Below are 20007 nucleotides of genomic sequence, written 5' to 3'. Positions count from 1 at the left end.
CCTGGAGGCAAAAAAAAAAAAAAGAAAGAAAAGTCAGCCTATAGCAGTGAAACTCCAGTATGACAAAAATCAAAAAGTAATATTCATGTTAAAAGTATTTTTCATGTCACAGATAATAAATCATATATAACAAGTATTTTTATATGTTAGATATAGTATATATTAATATATAATATACATTTTGTATCATATATAATGTCCTAAGTGTTGTTTACAGCATTTGTCTCCCCTGTGAGATTATTAGAGATTCAACAATGCCACAGACCAATTAAAGCAGCATTTGCATTTTAATAAGATTCTCAAGTAATTTGTACACCCTTTAATATTTAAAGTCTGAGATCCCATGTCAAAATTTTCTATTTTTTTCTTCAATGATTGCTAGAGGACAATAGGTTCCCCCTGCTAATTTTAACCATGTTTTTCAGTTCCTTGATGTATGTAAGATATATTTTTTTATCCTGAAAGTTATAACTAGATTTTAAGGTTCCAAAAATCATTAGTTATACAATAATCATTAACATTTTTAAAGGAGACCAGAAAGTAATCCGTTTCTTTATTATTCTAAGAAACCTCCTAGCTGTATTTACTGGCACTAATTTTCTCTCTAATATGTCTTTTTTAAACCCTGCTTTGAGTTATGGAAGACTCTAGAACTATATGGTAAGTCAACTCTTCTAAGGCATTCTCCCCTCTTGAACTTGGCTCTTCAGTTCAGGGCTTCTGAGAAGGAAAGATTCTGTCTTTCACACCACCTCACTCCATCTCCAGGAAGAGAGAAAGAGGAAACAAACTTGACTGATACAAAGAAATAAGGATTTTTAAGCGACGAAATAATAAAACTCTGGATAGCTATAATGTGGATAATGAGTCTCAACTGGACTGTTAATGTCCTAGTTACAAGGTAACTGTTTCTACTGGAAAATATACAAATTCCTTGGTAGCTAGAAGTACTAATAACATGAAGTAAAGCAGACTTGCTACCTCAAGACTGTTGGAAATATGTCTATTTTCCATGACACATTTAATCCTATTACAAAGTTAATATGATTGAATGCGTGTAAATATATATATATTTAAAAATTTAAAATTTAAAAAAATATTTATTTATTTTCCCTTTTGTTGCCCTTGTTGTTTTTTATTGTTGTAGTTATTATTGTTGTTATTAATGTCATTGTTGTTAGATAGGACAGAGAGAAATGGAGAGAGGAGGGGAAGACAGAGAGGGGGAGAGAAAGTTAGATACCTGCAGACTTGCTTCACTGCCTGTGAAGGGACTCCCCTGCAAGTGGAGACCGGGGGCTGGAACCGGGATCCTTATGCTGGTCCTTATGCTTGGTGCCACGTGTGCTTAACCCACTGAGCTACAGCCTGAGTCCCTAAATGTATTTTTATACACACATACATATTGAGCTATGTTCACATTTCTTAATAATTAACTCCACAGGAGCAAGTAGCTTTTGGAAATACACATAAACATCAAAAGACTTTTCATGACTTAAAATAAACAGTAAGAACATATTTTAATTGAATTGAAACACCTCTTACCTGAAATAATATTTTAAAAAAAAACAGGAGTTAAGTATAAGACACAGAACTTTAATCAGACAAGCAATCTGGTAATCTGGGTCAAAATCTTGGCACCTCACTTTTATTACAATTTTGTGGCTACAACTTCACAATAGTGGAAAACTGCAAGTGAAAACTATATTCTACACGGGAGTTGCAGCCATATTGAAATCAGTTTCCATAGTGATAAACCCTAGGGGTGAAGCAGGGAGAGGCACTTTATTTATGGAACACTATCTATCAGAATCTGTTCTCCCACCAGCTTGTGATATACTGGCAACCTCAAACTTGTAGTCATTATCCAAGTTGGCACAACCTTGGTGCTATAGCTTCAGCCATACACTTGTGATTGTAAATCAGTGGTCACTGCACACGTCTGACTCAAACACAGATGTCTGACCCCGGTTCTCACAAAGCAGTAAACACAATGGGAACACATGTACTAATGAACAAAAACTGCAACCTGAAGAATATCCCAAATTTAAAAGAGCTGTGTAAACTTGTTAATGAAGATTTTAAAGCTATAATCCTAAGGATGTTCAAAGAAATGGAAAGTTCAATGAAAGGAAATGTCAACAAAGTCATACAAAGAACAAAACTATGGGGGGCCAGGTGGTAGCACACAGGGTTAAGCGCACATAGTGTGAAGTGCAAGAACCTGTGTAAGGATCCCAGTTTGAACTCCCAGCTCTCCACCTGTAGGGGGGGTCATTTCACAAGAAGGTCTGCAGGTGACTTTCTCTTCCCCTCTGTCCTCTCCTCTCTCGATTTCTCTCTCTCCTATCCAACAGCAAAACAATAACTATGGAAAAAAGAAAGAAAGACAGGAAGGAAGGAAGGAAGGGAGGAAGGAAGGAAGGAAGGAAGGAAGGAAGAAAGAAAGAAAGAATGGGAGAAAGAAAGAAAAAAAGAAAGAAAAAAAGAAAGAAAAGATGGCCTCGAGGAGTAGTGGATTCATAGTGCAGGAACCAAGCCCCAGCAGAAACCCTTGAAGAAAAAAAAAAAGGGGGGGATGCGGGGGAGGATAGTGCCGCAGGTTAAACGCACATGGTGCAAAGCACAAGGGTTAGGTAAGGATCCGGTTGGAGCCCCCGGACCCCCACCTGCAGGGGGTTCGCTTTACAAGCGGTGAAGCAGGTCTGCAGGTGTTTATCTTTCTCTCCACCTCTCTGTCTTCCCCTCCTCTCTCTATTTCTCTCTGTCTTATCCAACAACTACAGCAGTAGCAATAATAAGGACAAGGACAACAAAATGGGAAAAATGGCCTCCAGGAGCAGTGGATTCGTAGTGCAGGCACCGAGCCCCAGCAATAATCTTGGAGGTAAATAATAAATCAGTCAATAAATAAACAAATAAAATGAACAAAAATATTAACAAAAGAGACACATAACAGAAGAGACACATAAAAAATATAGTAATTGGTTGCCAGGTGATGGTGTTCCTATTAGAGTGCACACATTTCCACGTACAAGAACCAGCCAAAGATTCCTACTCACACCTTCAGAAGAGAAACTTTGGGGAGTCCCGCATAGCGCAGTGGGTTAAGTGCAAGTGGCGCAAAGCTCAAGGACCCTAATAAGGATCACAGTTCGAGCCCCCAGATCCCCACCTGTAGCAAAGTCGCTTCACAAGCGGTGAAGCAGGTCTGCAGGTGTCTATCTTTCTCTCTTCCTCTTTCTTCCCCTCCTCTCTCCATTTCTCTCTGTCCTATTCAACAATAACTACAACAATAAAAAAGGGGGGGGGGCAACAAAAGGAAATAAATAAATAAAGAAGAGAAACTTTACAAGCAGTGGAGCAGTGCTACAGATATCTCTCTGTCCTCCCGCCACCATTTTCTTACTCTCTCTCTCTCTCTAAAAAAAAAAAAAAAAAGATACTGGAAGTGGTGGAACCCGTCTGCAGACACTGAACCCTAGTAATAATACCATTGGTTAAGAAAACAATAACAACAATAACTAAGGGCTGGGTAGCAGTACACCCAATTGAGCACTCTTATTACCATGCACAAGATATGTTTCCAGCCCCTGGCAATGCCCCACCTGCAAGGGGGAAGCTTCATGAATGGTAGAGCAGTGTTGCAGATGTCTCTCTCCCTCTCTGTCTCCGCATCACTTCACAATTTCTCCCTGGCCTATCAAATAAAATAAATAAATAAAACTGTCTTTTTAAAAGAATATAAATATCTTTATAAGAAAAAAAGCAGTAACTGGGGGCCCAGGCAGTGGGCTGCCTGGTCAAATGTACACATTCCATGCATGAGAATCCAGTCAAGCATATCTGCAGATATTTCTATTTTTCTCTCCCTCTCTATCTGTTCCACCCCTTCTCAATTTCTATCTATCCTATAAAAAAGCAATAATTTAACTAAAAACACAGTAGCAGGGAATACCTGCCTAAACATAGAAGCCAAAGGTCTAAGTGATAACCTGGAAGATACAGATAGAGGAACCCACTCAAAAATCAAGGAAAACTGGGAAATGTTATGCATGTACAAACTATTGTTTTTACTGTTGAATGTAAAACATTAATTCCCCAGTAAAGAAAAAATTTTTAATACAACAAGAAAAATATGGGGTAGATAGCATATTGGTTATGAAAAGAGACGTATGCCTGAGGTTCCAAAGTCCCAGGTTTAATCCCCTGCTCTACCATAAAGCAGAGATGAGCAGTGCTCTGGTAAAAAACAAAGAAAAAACTAATAATAGAGAAAGAAAGAAAGACTAAAACAAATTAATATAATGTAAGAGAGTTATTGAATAGCATCAAAAGAAACAGCTTCGCATCACAGAGTTTCTATGAGGAGAGAATGGAACAAAATTCTTATGGAGAAATAATAGTTAAGAATCCCTTCATTTTGAAGGAAACAGATCCTCAGATCCAGTAATCTCTAAGTGCTTGCAAGAAAAATAAATCTGGGAGTTGGGCCGTAGGTAGCGGGTTAAGCACACGTGGCACGAAGCAAAAGGACCCGCAGAAGGATCCGGGTTCAACCCCCGGCTCCCCACCTACAGGGGAGTCGCTTCACAAGCAGTGAAGCAGGTCTGCAGGTGTCTCTCTTTCTCTCCTTCTCTGTCTGTCTTCCCCTCCTCTCTCCATTTCTCTCTGTCCTATCCAACAATGACGACATCAATAACAACAATAACAATAACTACAACAACAATAAAATAACAAGGGCAACAAAAGGGAAAATAAATAAATTTTTAAAAATTATAGAAAAGAAAAGTAAATCTAAACTCATCAAGATTCATGATTAAAATGGCAAAGATTAAAGGAAAAAGTGATTCAAAGCAATTAGAGAAAAACAGAGTGGCCTGTAAGGTTATTCACTGACTTCCCAATATAAACTCTAAAAGCTAGAAAGATTTGGCAGAACATATACAAAGTTTCGAATATAAAACACATTCATCAAAGAATACTCTATCTAGGTAGGACACCAAACAGGGTTGGAGTACTGAAGACATTTTCAGATAAATAACCGTTAAAAGAATTCACTAATGTTAAACCAGCTATATAAGAAATATTAGAGGGATATGTACATAGAGGAGGAAAATACTGCATGTTTTCTCCCACATGGAGTAAGTAAAGAATCAAAGCAAGGGCAAAAGTGAAGTCAAAGAAAGAAAAGTTTTTGTCTCAGAGTGCAGAACTGAGCTTTTCAAGGGGCATGAAGGGAAGTGGGTTGCAAAGGTGGAAGGAGTTCAATGGGCTTTGGTGGACGGATATTGGTGCTTTGGAGGCTGCTGAGGAGGTAGTAACAAATTTTGAATATAAGGGGTTGCTCTTCTAAGACATTTATAGTTTTGCAAACCAAGATTGCCTTGAAAATAAATAAAACTATTACAAAACAAAATTCTTTCTTAAAAAAAAAAAAAGAAGAAGAAGAGCAGGTATCAGAGAGCAGAAAGGGAGTTGGGGCTCAATGCTTTTTGGTGGAGGGAGAGGACAAACTGTCAGAGGATGAGTTGTGCTGACACACATCCCGGTGTGATGTGAGACTGTGCCCTTGTGACAAAAGGCTTAAACACCAGCATCTCCTCAATAAAGTGATTTGTTTAGGAAGAATAAAGCAAACATCAAAAGCAAATCTTTTTACTAATGTATGACAAAAGGGGCACTTTTTAATAGCTCATTTCATATTGATGTCAGTGTATAATGTGATATTTAATATGACAAAGGACAGTCTCTATATTTATAATAAGAATGCCTTCATCTCTTTGCACCACAATATTACGGTGTACCTTTGGGGGCTTGGTCTTGGATCAGAAATGCTCAGTGAAGAACATGATGAAAAACAGAACTCTTTTACATAGAACCTTGTCCAGAGTCACATCACTTGTAATTTAAAACAATGACTAAATATTATGACATTAACATGCTGTAAATTATCCTCCCCTCCCAGCCAATAAGGGTCAAAAGTGCAGGGAAAGAACAAGATGTAGACGTAGGAAAACCTGGGCTCACAGTATGTGTATATTATCATCATTAAAATTCTTACTATTTGAGATGTGCAAATGGACCCACCATTTCAAAAAAAAATTTATTGCTTTAAGACTTCATTGTGCACATTTCCCAGCCCCTGTCAAAAGCAACTTATGTTAGTTATTTCTCATATGGAGAGGCTGTTAATTTTTTAGTAGTTAAAGATAGACTCATATCAGCAAATCTATGAATTCATCACAGAAAAAAAATTTTAAAGCATTAATGTGATCATTGATTGATCATCCAGTGAGAATTCTTCCCCAGTCTCTCTCCTGCTTCCCTAAATAACCTAAGAAAGGAGATAGAAATTCAAGTATAGGACTTATTCACATTGTGTTACATCAGAAGGGGATTTGGAGAGATACTATCACACTTATGACAAACCAATGACACTAATTTATCACAAATAATCCCCCCAAACTCTGAAATATTGGTGGTACCCCCATCTTAATAAGCTAAGCTGATGTGTTGTCCAGAAACTTCCACTGGTTGTACAAACACAGATACAAATCTGCTGCAAACAGAAGGAGGGAGTCTGTTTCCCAAACATCTGTCTGCATTAACAAAGAGGACGCTCAGATACAAGGACTCTACCACACTTGACACAGATTCTTCTGTGTCATTTGCTTACTACATTTTTGCTCTCTGGAAATCTGCATTACTGTCTTTGTTTTAGTGTGTGTGTGTGTGTGTGTGTGTGTGTGTGTGTGTAGAAGGAAAAAGTTTAGACTTAACTTTATTTTATAGACAGCCACATGATCATTCCATCTGTGGACTTTCACGATGCAGCTGATATTTATCACTGCCAGACTTGTATGCTATGCACTCAGACAGTTAATAATTAAAAGTGGAGACCACCTGTTTCAAATGTATTTTTCACCACAGGCACTATAAAGCAGAAATAGCTAGTCTATAATATTTGATTCTATTTGTATTAATAAAAATAACTAATAAACATTTTAAAGCATAGAGACAGTGAAAGTGATGTTTTTATTTTCTTATGATGTTACACTGATTTACTTTTCAAAGTATACTAAAAGAAGTTTAATCTAATTTTAATGGAGATTACCAGTGTTTTTCTTGTGTTTTCTCAAAAACAACTAGACTGTAGGCTAAGTGACTACAATGTTGGATCTAATCAGCCCTACTTCATATGTAAATGTAAACACAATTTTCATTATTTGTTTTAGAAGGACATATTGAAAACCTAAATGGAAGAGTAGCTCATTTAATTCTGGATTTACATGGCAACATTTGAAACTTATGGTCTAGCTAACATAGGCAACTATGTAGAAAGAGTTGCAATACTCAGTGTAATTCTTGTGAACAGTAATTACTGAAAGAGAAAGAATGAAAAAGAATGGGTTTGTGGTTTCAGTGTTGATAGCTTCTTATTGATTTTACATGAATAACTCTGTCTCTTTGAAACATCATCAGGTAAACAATTTTCATTGGTTTGAAAGAGGGTATATTCAGTTAGATAAATGAAGCATTGAAAATCAACTTTGACATAAAAATTTCTAGAAAAAGTACATTTGCCTCCAATTTCCTACATAAATCAGTTTTATTTTAAAGTCCAGGTGAAAACTCTGGGATGGGCTTACTTTATGACCATTTCCCTTCCCTACCCACCCACCTCCAATCTTCCAAATTAATATAAAACAAAACCACGTTTCCAAATAAATATCAAACAAGCCCCAGTTCCCCCCCCCCCCAAGTAAAACAAAATCATGACGTGCAGAGAACTCAACATATTTTTGGTTTTTATAGAGTGGAAACATTGGTCATATTATTTTCCCTTCAATCACTTAACTGATCTGAAAGAAGCTAAGTGCTCATGTGGCTTAAGAGAGAATCCAGGAGAAAGAATTTCAGGAAAGTATCTCAACCATGTGGCCAGGCAGTGGAAAAGCTTGGTAAGTGTAGAAATCCCTGTGTAGAATTGCCCTGAGTGGGGACACCACTACACATCACTGGGGGACCGTGCCCTCTGGGAGACCCCAGCTGGGGTGCAGCCACAGCAGATGAGGCAGAGAGCCTTCTGGATCTCTTGGTTTCTGAAAGCATATATGACAGGGTTGATGATTGAATTGTAGGTGGCAGGCAGGAGGGTGGCGTAGGTGTAAATGGAAGGGTAGGTATAATCAGCTATCAAGGAGTAGAGGGTGAAAGGCATCCAGCAGGCAGCAAAGGTCCCCAGGATGAGGGCCAGGGTTGAGACCCCTTTCCGCGTGGTCACGTAGTGTGAGGTGGCTAGAAAGTGGTGCTGCAGGGCAATCTGGTGGGCGTGTCGCATCACAATCTTGCAGATCTGGATGTAGAGCTGCAACATAAGGGCGAACATGAAGAGGAAGGAGATGGAGAGGATAGCTGTGTTGTTCTTGGTAAGGGGTCTCACCACGCTGCATGTGGACTCATCTCGTAGGCAATTCCAGCCCAACACGGGCAGCAAACCCAAGCAGATGGAGGTGCCCCAGAGCATGGTGAGCATGACATAGGTGAATGTGACTGTCCTCTCTGAATGGTAGGTCAGTGCATAATACAGTGATAGGTATCGGTCAACTGTGATGGCCAGCAAGCTGCAGACAGAGGCAGAGAAAGAGGCCACGATGAGTCCAGTGGTGACCAGTTTGGTGGCTTCTGACTGAAGCAAGTAGGCGAAGATAAAGTTGACGATGAGTCCGAGGCCAGCCAGGAGGTCTGCTAGGGCCAGGCTGCCAATCAGCAGGAACATGGGTGCCCGTAGGCTGGGGTTGTGGAAGATAATAAGGACCACAATGGCATTTTCACAGGAAATGAGTGTCCCCGAGGTACACAAGACAATGTCCCAGGGGTTGACAACAAGCTCTGGTTCTGCCTCCACAACAGGGACCCGGTAGGAGACAGCATCCGAGATGTTCTCCACAGCACTAGCATCTAAGTAATCCTGAGGCAGCCCGCTGACATTGACCTTCGGGTCTTCATTCATTTTAACCTCTGTCCTCTTCAACGAAAAGATAATTAATGCTTAGGTACCGCAGGGAGACCATCCACAGCATGCAACACACACACACACACACACACACACACACACACACACACACACAGGAATTCTGCTACCAAATTCCACAAGCTTCAAGACACAAACTGCTTTGAAAGAAAACAAAAGCCCTAGTCTGGGTGATTTAATACACACACACACACACACACACACACACACCCCATTTGGCATGGGGGTGGGGTGGGGGTTGCACAGACTTCCAAGCACGAGCGAGGCAGGCACACGAGTAACCGTTGCAGGTAATTGGCTCAGCGCTGAAGACACTGAATCAAAAAATCACTAAGTGCAAGCTGCAAACCAACAGCTGTTTGACATCTGGGCGGCTGCCCAGATGCCCCACTGCAGAACCAGTTGGGAAGGGAATGATGTTGGGGGGACGGCTCTCCTCCAAGGGATATTTCAATCCTCAGATTCCATTCAACTCCAGCCCCCCATCCACCCACCCCAAATCCCTCGCACGCCTACACACACACACACACACACACACACACACACACACACACACACACACACACAGAACAAAGAGGGGATCCAGCCTTGCTCCGTTTATGGGGACCATCCAGGCAGGGTCACAAAAGGCAGCTGGTTTGCAATGGAGGTGTGGAATCAGACAGACTTGACCAGCGCAGCTGAACGACAGCCGCTCCCTAGGCGGCGATTCCTGGGTGGGAAACCCGAAGGGCAGCACGCTGTGGGGAGTAGGGGTCCGCAGCCCTCTGGGCCGGGGGTCACCTTGGCGCGCCCAGGTCGGAGGGCTCCTCGGGTGCATCCAAAGCGCGCGGGCTGCTGGTGTCTCGGGTAGGCGCCGGGGCTGGCGGAGAGGGGCTGCGGCCGCGATCCGAGTCGGGTGGGCGGGTTCGGGACGCGCGCTCCTTCCAGGTGAGCAGCGGCGGCGGCAGGTGAGCGGCGGGCTGGGCTCAGCGCCCGGCTCTCCCCGCCGCGCGCCAGCCAGCCGGGAGCACAGGCTCTCCTCCTGCACGCGCCCCCGCGCGTGCCCGCCCGCGAGAGCCACTGGGGGCCGGTGCACGCCCCACGGGCGAGGGCTGCGTGGAGGCACGCGGGCAGGCGGAGGGCTGAGCTCCGAGTACCCCGAAAAGAGAGAGAAGGAAGCAGAAGGCCGAGAACCACGAGGTCACCCTCCCTCCTGCTGCCCCGCGACCCACATCAGCCAGCGGGCCCAGTCCTAGGTGCTCCCTGACCTATTTCGTTCCTGAAGGTTCCCTGGAGGGGAGTTTTAGTCCCCAAGGACCGCTTCTCTAGGGCCTTTCCCTAGATTGTCCTGTTCATCCTCTAAGGAATTTCTCAGGGAGGCAAGGGATTGGGGGTTGGGGGAAGGTGCTGCAGATTCAGCAGCACAATATTCTGCCAGGTATTTTAGAACTGCCCTTGACTGATTGCATACCGATCCCTATGGGACCCCTTCTCTGGGTGTGTCCTGGTTCTTCAGTTCTGTTTCTCAGAACCTGCGAGGATATGTGTTGCTGCTTCATGAATCAGCAGCAGCACCAAACTATTCTTACTAAGTGCTCCTTGAGCAGTGTTCTCAAATGGAAATCATTTACTGAGTTACTGCAGAAGCTTCTTGTAGATGCTGGCCAGAATCCAATCCACTGAATCACTGAAGTGACAGTGTTAACTTATTATTATTATTATTTACTTTAACACATCGATAGACTCTAAGATTAAGAACCTCATAGTCAGCTGCTTTTAGTAGCTGTACCTCTTTTGGATTAAAAACAAAACATCAGAGCACCTAGTCAACAGTAAGTTTAGGATTTTTTTTAAGGTTTATTTATTCTGAAATAGATAACAGGAGTTAGAGCACATGTGCCTGGGAATAGGCCCCAAAGCTCCCTTCAGGCAAATCCTTTGCTCTACTGGCTGAACCACCTCCTACTAGCTTAAAGACCAGAAGGACAGGCATGGAGTTCCAGCAGTGGTATTTCCAACTGCCTTTCTCTGAAATCACAGAGGAGCTTCTTTTTGTATGAATATAGAGACTGCAGGGATTCTTTCCCACAAAGGTATCCTTCTCTGGCCCTCATACCTCCCCTGGGGTGCCTGCTGTCAATTCTTTGCCCCTGCCCTGAAGACTCACCCAACTTCTACCTTCTTCCCCTTTCCCTTCCCCATACCTCTGTAAGGTCATGACTGCTATCACTGCACACCTAGTTTCAAAAACAAATGAGTAGTTGTAGGGTGAGAACCAGGTTCTGCATTTGCAACCTCTCTCATGATGATCCCAGTGCTGCTCTCTGACCTATTTTGTTCCTGAAGGTTCCCTGGAGGGGAGTTTTAGTCCCCAGCGACTGCTTCTCCAGGGCCTTTCCCTAAATGGTCCTGTTGATTCTCTAAGGAATTTCTCAGGAAGGTAAGGGATGGGGGCGGGGGTTGCTGCAGTGGTCACACTTGGAGAAGCAAGGTTCTATGGAGCTTCATTATGAATTGCTTGTACCTGGTGAGGAGGCATCAGACACATGTCCTGCCAAGAACTGTGCTAATGTCTGGGCAAACAAATTCAGTAAGATGTGATATCTCTGTTCAGTGCTGGTGACAGACACGTGAAATCAACTAGAATAGCAGGCAGCAGAAGCTGTAGTGGAGGATGCACATCTTCGGCTCAGTTTCTGTGTGATGAATCAAAGCAGTTCTAAAACAAAGCGATGGGGGGAAGTGGTTATTTAAAGTGCACAAAGCAGTTTCAGCATGATCTGGTTCAAGTCATTTGTGGAAGTTTGGGGAACTTCATGTCATTGGTAGAGGTTAGGGGGAAATGTACACACCACCACTTGCAAGCTATTCTAGTCACTTACACTAACATGTGCCCTGGCCTCTGGAGTCCACAATAGACCAATTCATTCTTTCTTTACTGTGTTTGGGAAAGGAAGAGGTATTGAGTTGAATGGTAGGAATATATGTGCATTTGCAGTGAAGCCTGGGAAGACTTACAGGTGGAAACTGAGGGCACCAATACCTGGGGCTTGGATGTCCTAAATCGGAACACCAGGAGCTAAGAGCAGCAGCAGAGCAGGTGTTCAGCTGCTCTGTTGCCAAGGGTCCACTGTGTGGTTCTACCTCTACCCCTTGAAGGACTATTTATAACCAGAAGAACTCAACCTCCAAATTTTATGCATATTGACATATTTATGAGGACTTTGGTTTTCAAGGGGACAGAAATCCAATCCAAACTACCTTAAGGAAATTGGATGTTGTCCTGGCACAATTCATGGAGCAGAAAAGCTGTAGGAACAGGATTCTGTCAGTGTCTTTGCTCCTCTATTCTTATTGCTGTGTCTGAGTTATTTCATTCCAAATTATTTCTGTTTGTTATATAAAGCACTAGCTTATTCTTTTTCATTGTTATGTAGTGTTCTAATGTATAAAATGCCACTTTTTTTTTTCAACTCAGCCTCTTGTTGATCAACACTGTTTATTTTCTGGTTTTGGTTATTGTGAATTAAACCTCAATTAATAACGTTGTGTGTGTTTTGTGTACATGTATCTATAAGTGTTTGTATTTTATTGGGTATGCCCTTAAGCATGGAAGAATTTTTGGATCAAAGTATGCTTTACTATTTAACCTTCTATTTAGACAAAACCTGCCTGCAATTTAAGGACAGTGGTGGAACTGGGGAAAATTGCAATGTATTCTTCTTTTACTGCTTTACAAGATCCTCTCCACTTCCCAATTTAATGGAAAACATATTACCTAAGGCTATCAAAATGACAAAGGAAAGACAGAAACATCACTTAAAGATAATACTTCATGGCTGGGAAGGCCCCATAATTGTTATGCAAAGGACTTTCATGTCTGGGGCTCTGAGATCCCAGGTTCAATCCCCAGCACTACCACAAACCAGAAATGAGCAGTGTTCTGGTCTCTCTATCATAAAAAAAGACAATATTTTAGATGACATTTAGCATGAGCAAGGAGAGCCCTGTTGTCAGTGCCTCATTTTTATATACATTTTATGGTTTTAAAGTTGTTTTCACTAAACATGCTTTTCTAATTATAAAGTAATACATTTTCATTACAGAAATATTGGAGCTTACAACTAAAACTGCAAAGTAAAATCACCTTTCTCTTATTTCCAGAGAGAGATTTTGTAATTTTTTTTTCTTTCTTATTGATTGATTGTTTACCAGGGTTATTGCTGGAGTTTGGTGCCTGCACCATCAATCTTCTGCTCCTAGTTTCCTTTTCTGATAGTGACAGAGGGGAATTGAGAGGAAAGGGGAGATAGAGAGGGAAAGAGAAAGCATGACCTGTACAACTGCTCCACTGCTCAGAGAGCTTCCTTCTCCCCTGCAGGTAGGGCCTGGAGACATGAACCCATGTCCTTGTGCATAGTAATGTGTGTACTCTACTGAGTGTACCACCACCTAGTCCCTCAGACTTCTTATTAATATACATCTTTAATGATTTTTTTTCCAGAATGAATTCCTATTGCATTCAGAAATAAGTTGTTTTCATTATTACATGGAACAATTGCTTATCTTTTTCTTTGGCTTCTGGACTGCTGGTTAGACCGTTCCCTGCACCTTATGATGTCAGTAGTCAGAAAGAACATTAGCAGCACCCAAAAGCCTTCTTCTCTCCCTATTATTAAGCCCACTAAGAAAAGAAAACCATTATTCCACATTCTGGTACCATAGATTGGAGTTGCCTGATTCTGGAACTCTGTGTAAGTAGATTCATACAGTCTAGTTACTGCTGTGTCTGGCTTCTTCCACTTAAAATTATTTTTGTGAGATGTGTTTGTTTATTATATAAAGCAGTAGCTTATTCTTTTCCATTGCACCAGCCAGATGCCCTCACGTGTCATCTGTCCCTCCTTCTTGCTCTCTTCTTGCACTTGACTTCCCTTCATCCCCTCTTGCTACCTCCTGGCCCTCATGGTGATCTCACCAAAGGCTACCTAAGTAAGTCATATCTTAATTCCTGGAGCATATGAGTGTTATCTTACATGCCAAAATGGACTTAGCAGAAGTGATCAAGAATCTCTAGATGGGGAGATGGCTCATAGAGGAGGGGTACATTCCTTACCATGCTTGAGACCCAGGTTCAAGTGCTGGTACCACATGGGCAGTGCTTTGGCACTGGAAGAAGCTCTGATGCTGTGGTGTCTTTCCTTTTCTCTTTGGTTTTCTATCTAAATTAAGAAGTATCCCAGAATGGTGAAATTGTGTATATACAAGACCCCTAGAGAGAGAGAAAGAATAACTCCACTCTGACATATGTGACAAGGACTCTCAACCCTGATTTTGACCTCTTAGCTGCAAATGGCAGGTCCTGCCAGCTCAGTGCTGCTGTGCTTAGGAGAATGATGCTGAGTAGTAATCTTCGTGACCCTTGATATTCTTGTTATGTTTGCACAGGAACTCAGAGATAGAAGCAGAGGATTCAGGCTGGCTATTGATTCTGTAGAGCAAATGTATTCACACAACCCAGAAACTTTGTGTATGAGATGAAGAACCAGGCATCTTTGCAGGCTAACTTGACAACACAAGCTTCCTTTGCCCAGAGGATTCTTAGGGAACCTGAACTTGGATGTGTTGTGAAGCACTTGCATGTGAGCATACTTTTCTTGTATCCCACCTTGGACTGAACCTGCTGGTCTTCCCTGGGAAGCAAGCACTGTGAACAAATATGCAGCACTGTGAACTGTGAACAAATATGTAGTTTGTCATCTGATGAGTTAAAACTCTGGCTCACAGTCTCACTGGATGTATCATCTTTAGAAACAGAATGAGTGCTATCAAGTTAACTCAACTGGATAGTGCACCTGCTTTGTTGTGAATAGGGTCCAGGTTCCAGCCCTGCCATCACCACGTTGGAGTACATTTTGTTGGTGTGGTTCTCTCTCTCCCTCTCTCTCTCTCTCTCTCTCTCTAACTGAGAAACTCAGCTCAGAGTGGTAAAGCTCCACAAAAATAAATGCAAAACCTGAAATAAATTAAGCATGAAGCTAGAGGGGGATCAGGGAGGTGGCTCAGTGGTAGAGTGCAGGACTTACACTTGAGCGGTCCCAAATTCCACCCCCAGCACTACATATGCTGGAGTGATACTCTGGTTTTTTCTTTCTTGTTAAATAACTACATAAATCTTGGGGGAGGGGAAAACTGGATTTATGCTGATTTGAGAAGATTTACATCAACTAGGCTGATACATTTGCAATAAAACAGCAACTATCACTAATAAATATTTACCATCTTACGTGCAGCAATGAGCAGCACTGTGTGACTCTGGGTAAATAAGTAATTTTTCTTCATTATTTGTAAAACAAGAATGATAACAACATTTTCCCCTTCATGACATACGTGTGTGTGTGTGTGTGTGTGTGTGTGTGTGTTACATGGGGGTAAAATATGGCATATTCACCCTAGCTTGGCACAGAAGAACTCTCTCCACGTGAATCTCATGCTTCTGCTTCTAGCTGTACTGGTTACACACATCCTACTTGGAATCACCACTCACAAAATCTAGTTGGCTTGCAGCTAGGGAAATAACTTCACTAGTAGAACATCAAACTTCGGAACATCTGAGTTTTATACATGAGGTTCCTGGCTCAATTCCCAGAATTACATGTACCAGAGCGATGCTCCAACATACCTCTTTCTTCTCTGTCTCATGTGATGCCCCCTCATGTGTAATAAATAAAATAAATCTTTGAAAAATCCTGTTGAATTTAACTTCAAAAATATATCCAGAATCCATAATTGCCAAAACTATAAAAGCAAACAAGATGTCCTTTGGTAGATGAATGGAAATAGAAATTGTGGCCTACCCAGACAGTAATATTACTCGGCTGAAAAGAAATAAATTGTTTAACCATAAAAAGACCAGAGGAGGAAGAACTTTGAATGCATCTTTTTAGGTAAAAGAAGCCAGTGTTGAGAAGCTGCCTCCAACCACCTGATACTCAGGAAAAGGCAAAACTGTGAAGCCAGTAAAAAGGTCAGTGGTTGCCAGGGGGGCAGACAGGGGGTGAGTAGGTGGAGCACTAGAGATTTTTTTTTTTTTTACAGCTGAGGAATTTATTTATTTTCTGATTTTTTTTTTAAATTTGTATTTATAAAAAGGAAACACTGACAAAAACCATAGGATAAAAGGGGTGCAACTCCACGTAGTTCCTACCACCAGAACTCCATATCCCATCCCCTCCCCTGATAGCTTTTCTATTCTTTATTCCTCTGGAAGTATGGACCCAGGTGTCAGTCAAAGTTCAGGGTGCCAGTATGCTGGGCTAGCTTCACGGCAGGAGACAGATGACCAGGGACAAATGGCTGAGCGGAGAAGCAGTAATTCTTTATTCACGAGCAAACGGTTCAAAAAACTAATCTAATCTAATCACAACCCAATTCTATCTTGCCTCTCTCTTCTCTGGCAGAAGAGTAAGGAACCAAGGAAGTATGTAGGATAGGGGGCGGGAAGAAGGACCAAGCGCAAGGACTAAACCAAAATCTCCCGGAGGCAGGGGGAGTGAGACCAAACCAATGTAACAGAATGACCATGTAAATAGACCACAACATCAAGCAATGTAACAGAAGAGATCCCAGAAGCAGAACTAGAAGCATACCAACACCCAGGGACATTATGGGGTGCAGAAGGTGGAAGGTCTGGCTTCTGTAATTGCTTCCCCACTGAACATGGGTGTTGACAGGTCAGTCCTTACTCCAGCCTGTCTCTTTCCTTAGTGAGGCAGGGCTCTCAGGAAGAAGGGCTCCAGGACTGGAGATTTTAAGTACAGTAAAACTACTTTGGATGATACCACAATGGAGGATACACATCATTATACAGTTTCCAAGCCTGTAGAATGTGTAACATTATTTAGGCTGATTGCATATTTTGGCTAATGTGAATAGTGCTTTTATGAATATAGAGGTGCTTATACACGAATTTAAAAGATCAAGTTGGCTTTTTCTTCCTTCTTTCCTTCCTTCTTTCATTCCTTCCTTCCTTCCTTCCAGATTCATTTTTATTGGGTAGAGCATTGAGAAGGGAGAGGTAGAGAGGGAGAGAGAAAGAGACGCCCACAGCACTACTTCACTGCTTATGAAGCTTTCCCCTTGAAGGTGGGGAAAGGGGGCTTGAACCTAGGTCCTGCTCTGTAGTGTGTGCACTTAATCAGATGAGCTACCTGCTGGTCCCCAAATTGGTGTTTTCATGTCATTTGGATAAATGCCTTGGAATAATATTGCAGAATAGTGAGGTGTTTCCACTTTTATTTTTTAAGGAATCACCATAAATTTTTCCATAGAGGAATGCCCAGACAGATGACTGGGTAAAAAAGCTGTGGAAATAATGCTTGACCATTTAAAAGATGGCACTGTACCTTTTAAGTCCAAGTGGATTAAACTGGAGGTGAATTTGCTATATGAAACAAGTAAGGGATGGTTTAATTCATATAAGGTCCATAAAGGACAAAAACAAATTAACTTAAAAAAAACTGTTTTAGATTCTGTAAAAAACAGTGACTATGGAGAGGTGGGGTGGGAAGAGGAATCTTTGGAGTAGCATTGGAACAGTGGTGGCAGGTGTGGTGACTAATACACACATGCAACAAAATTGTCCAACACCACAAGTGAACTCTAATGTAAACTGTGGACTCTGAGTGATGATGGTGTGCAGACAGAGCCTCACTGATTGCAACATATGCACCACTGTGTGTGGGGGTGGGGTTATACTGGGAGAACGCACATGTGTGGGGCTGGAGGGGCATGGAGAACCTCTATGCTTCCTCTTCAATCTTGCTGAGTATTAAAATCACTCTAAAGAGTAGTCTACTGAAAAAATCAATTAGAGGAATCCTGGAGGTAAATTCAGAGGCTGAAACAATATAAAACAATCCAGTTGAAATCTCACAGAAGGAACTAAGTCCATTCCCCACTACATTATCCTAATTATCAAGCTCTCTCCCTGGGCTATACCAGGTACTTCCCTGTTTATTTTCTACTTCAGATTCTACTCCTTTTAGCCTTTAAAAAATTTTTTTTATTGTTGTTATTATTTTTGAGGTAGAGAGATAACAGAGATAACAGATAACATCTCTGGCATATGTGTTACTCAGGATTGAATCCAGGACTACATGCATGCAACACCTATGCTGTACCTCTGAGTATCTCCTGCATCCTAGCCTGTTCTCAAGCCATACTCGTGAGATCAGGTTTCTACTTGATAAAGGCTGCCAGCTCCCTACATAAAAAGCCAGTATCCTCAGCCGTCCCCAGTGATCCAAGCCTGTCACTCTACCAGCCCTGGGCTCTTCCCCAGATGCCTCATGACTAAGCCTTCCTCCCAGAGCCTTTACTCTAATGCCACATGCCACTGAAAGAGCCATCCTGCCTACATGTAGTAACCCAACACTCACTAGTCCTTGCCCCAGTTTATTTCATGCTTGAGCACTTGCCACTGTTGTTTTCGACGGGCTGGCTTCACGGGCAGGTAATAGACGACCAGGGACTCATGGTTGAGCTGTAGGCAGTATCTCTTTATTCATGCAGGACGCAGCGCAATCTATACCAAGCTAAGCTAAAAACTAACTACTACAAACAGTCTTGTCCTTATAAATATACTAGCCCAGTAGGGTGGGAACAGAGAGGGTGGAGAGAAAAGTGACTGGTGAAAATCAGGGTATGACAAGGAGAGGGGGCGGAGCAGGTAAGAATTCTACCACTAAACCACCAATGCCCTGGAGGGAAGGTGGTGCTTTTTAACAGAGGTTATGTAAATAGAATACAGTGTTATGTAAATAGAATGCAGGGGGGATTAAACCAAATGAAACAGAAGGGGTTTTTAAAGTATACCAACATGCCACCATTGATATGTAAGGTATTTCACTTCTTTCTCATCCTCTTTCTCTGCCCCATCCCCACTCTGCCCCAAGTACTAGCTAGAATTCTGTCTGGTGCACAGAAAAGCCTTATCCCTGAAGAATGAATAATGGGATTGGAGTAGAGGAGTGGGAGACAATTTATTTCCAGTTTGGCAGAGACCATGTGCAGCAAGACAAGCCATCCCTGTGAGCCTGGACACTGTCTAATGCCTAAGGACCTCTCCCTGGGCCATGCTGGGTGGGCTTCAGCTCCTGTTTTCTGCCATGACTGAGGAGCTCCCCAGCAGCGACATATGGCTCTGTGGGGTCAGGTTTGAGGCAGTTCCTGCTCACTTTGTCTTTCTTTAAAATTTCATTTTCATGAGAGAGAAATGGGAGAAGATGGAGAGGTATTATTTTTTTAAAAAAAAATCAGTTTCCCCCCTCTCATATTAATTAAATAGTGATTTATGACTACAAATTAATAGGAGTGTACATAAACACCATTCCCACCACCAAAAGTCTGTGTCCCATCCCATCCTCCCCACCCCCACCCCAACCCTGTGAAGCCGAACATCCACCCTCACCCTCAACCCAGGGTTTTTACTTTGGTGCCCTACCCCAAATGCAGTCAAATCCTGCTTTGGGGGAGAGATATTAGAGCACTGGTTAACTCTGGCATATGGTGCTACTGGGGATTGAATTTGAGGCTATTGGGGCCTCAGGCCTGTAGGTCTGGTGCACTTCTACTGTGACATCTCCCTGGCCCCTTTTTGTCTCTTTTAAATGACTTTCCTTGTTACTAGTGGGGAGAAATAGTGTTGTCAGTTGAATTGTGTCTCTCCAAAGCTCATATATTGCATCCACAATTTCCCATTTCTTAGAACATGACAGCATTTACAGATAGGACCTTTAAAAAGATTATTAAATTTAAAAGAGGCAATTAGAAGTAGGAGATGGAAATTAAACATATGAACTCAAAAAGGAAGAAAGAAAAAAATAATAAGTAGCCAACTATCTCTAAGATTTTGTGAGAACCGTTGTGGCTGTCCTTTGGGGGGGATATGGTGTGTGAGGGTGTGGGATAGGACTGTGGTGGGTGTG

At 42.1% G+C, this 20007-nt stretch overlaps 1 protein-coding gene across 1 annotated transcript; it reads right to left on the bottom strand.

The window, feature by feature from the left end:
• Positions 1-5642: 5642 nt before the first annotated feature.
• GPR12 (G protein-coupled receptor 12) lies at positions 5643-10224 on the bottom strand. Its single transcript, XM_016190604.2, has 2 exons — positions 9710-10224; positions 5643-9031 (listed from the first exon to the last, which is right to left on the bottom strand). Exon 2 carries the CDS (start codon positions 9014-9016, stop codon positions 8012-8014), a length of 1005 nt encoding a protein of 334 aa, XP_016046090.1. The 5' UTR covers positions 9017-9031; positions 9710-10224; the 3' UTR covers positions 5643-8011.
• Positions 10225-20007: the final 9783 nt, after the last annotated feature.

Source organism: Erinaceus europaeus, chromosome 5, assembly GCF_950295315.1.
Source record: "Erinaceus europaeus chromosome 5, mEriEur2.1, whole genome shotgun sequence".
NCBI classification, from domain to species: domain Eukaryota; kingdom Metazoa; phylum Chordata; class Mammalia; order Eulipotyphla; family Erinaceidae; genus Erinaceus; species Erinaceus europaeus.
The sequence above is the reverse complement of the archived record's forward strand: the minus strand, read 5'-3'. Positions and strand labels throughout refer to the sequence as shown.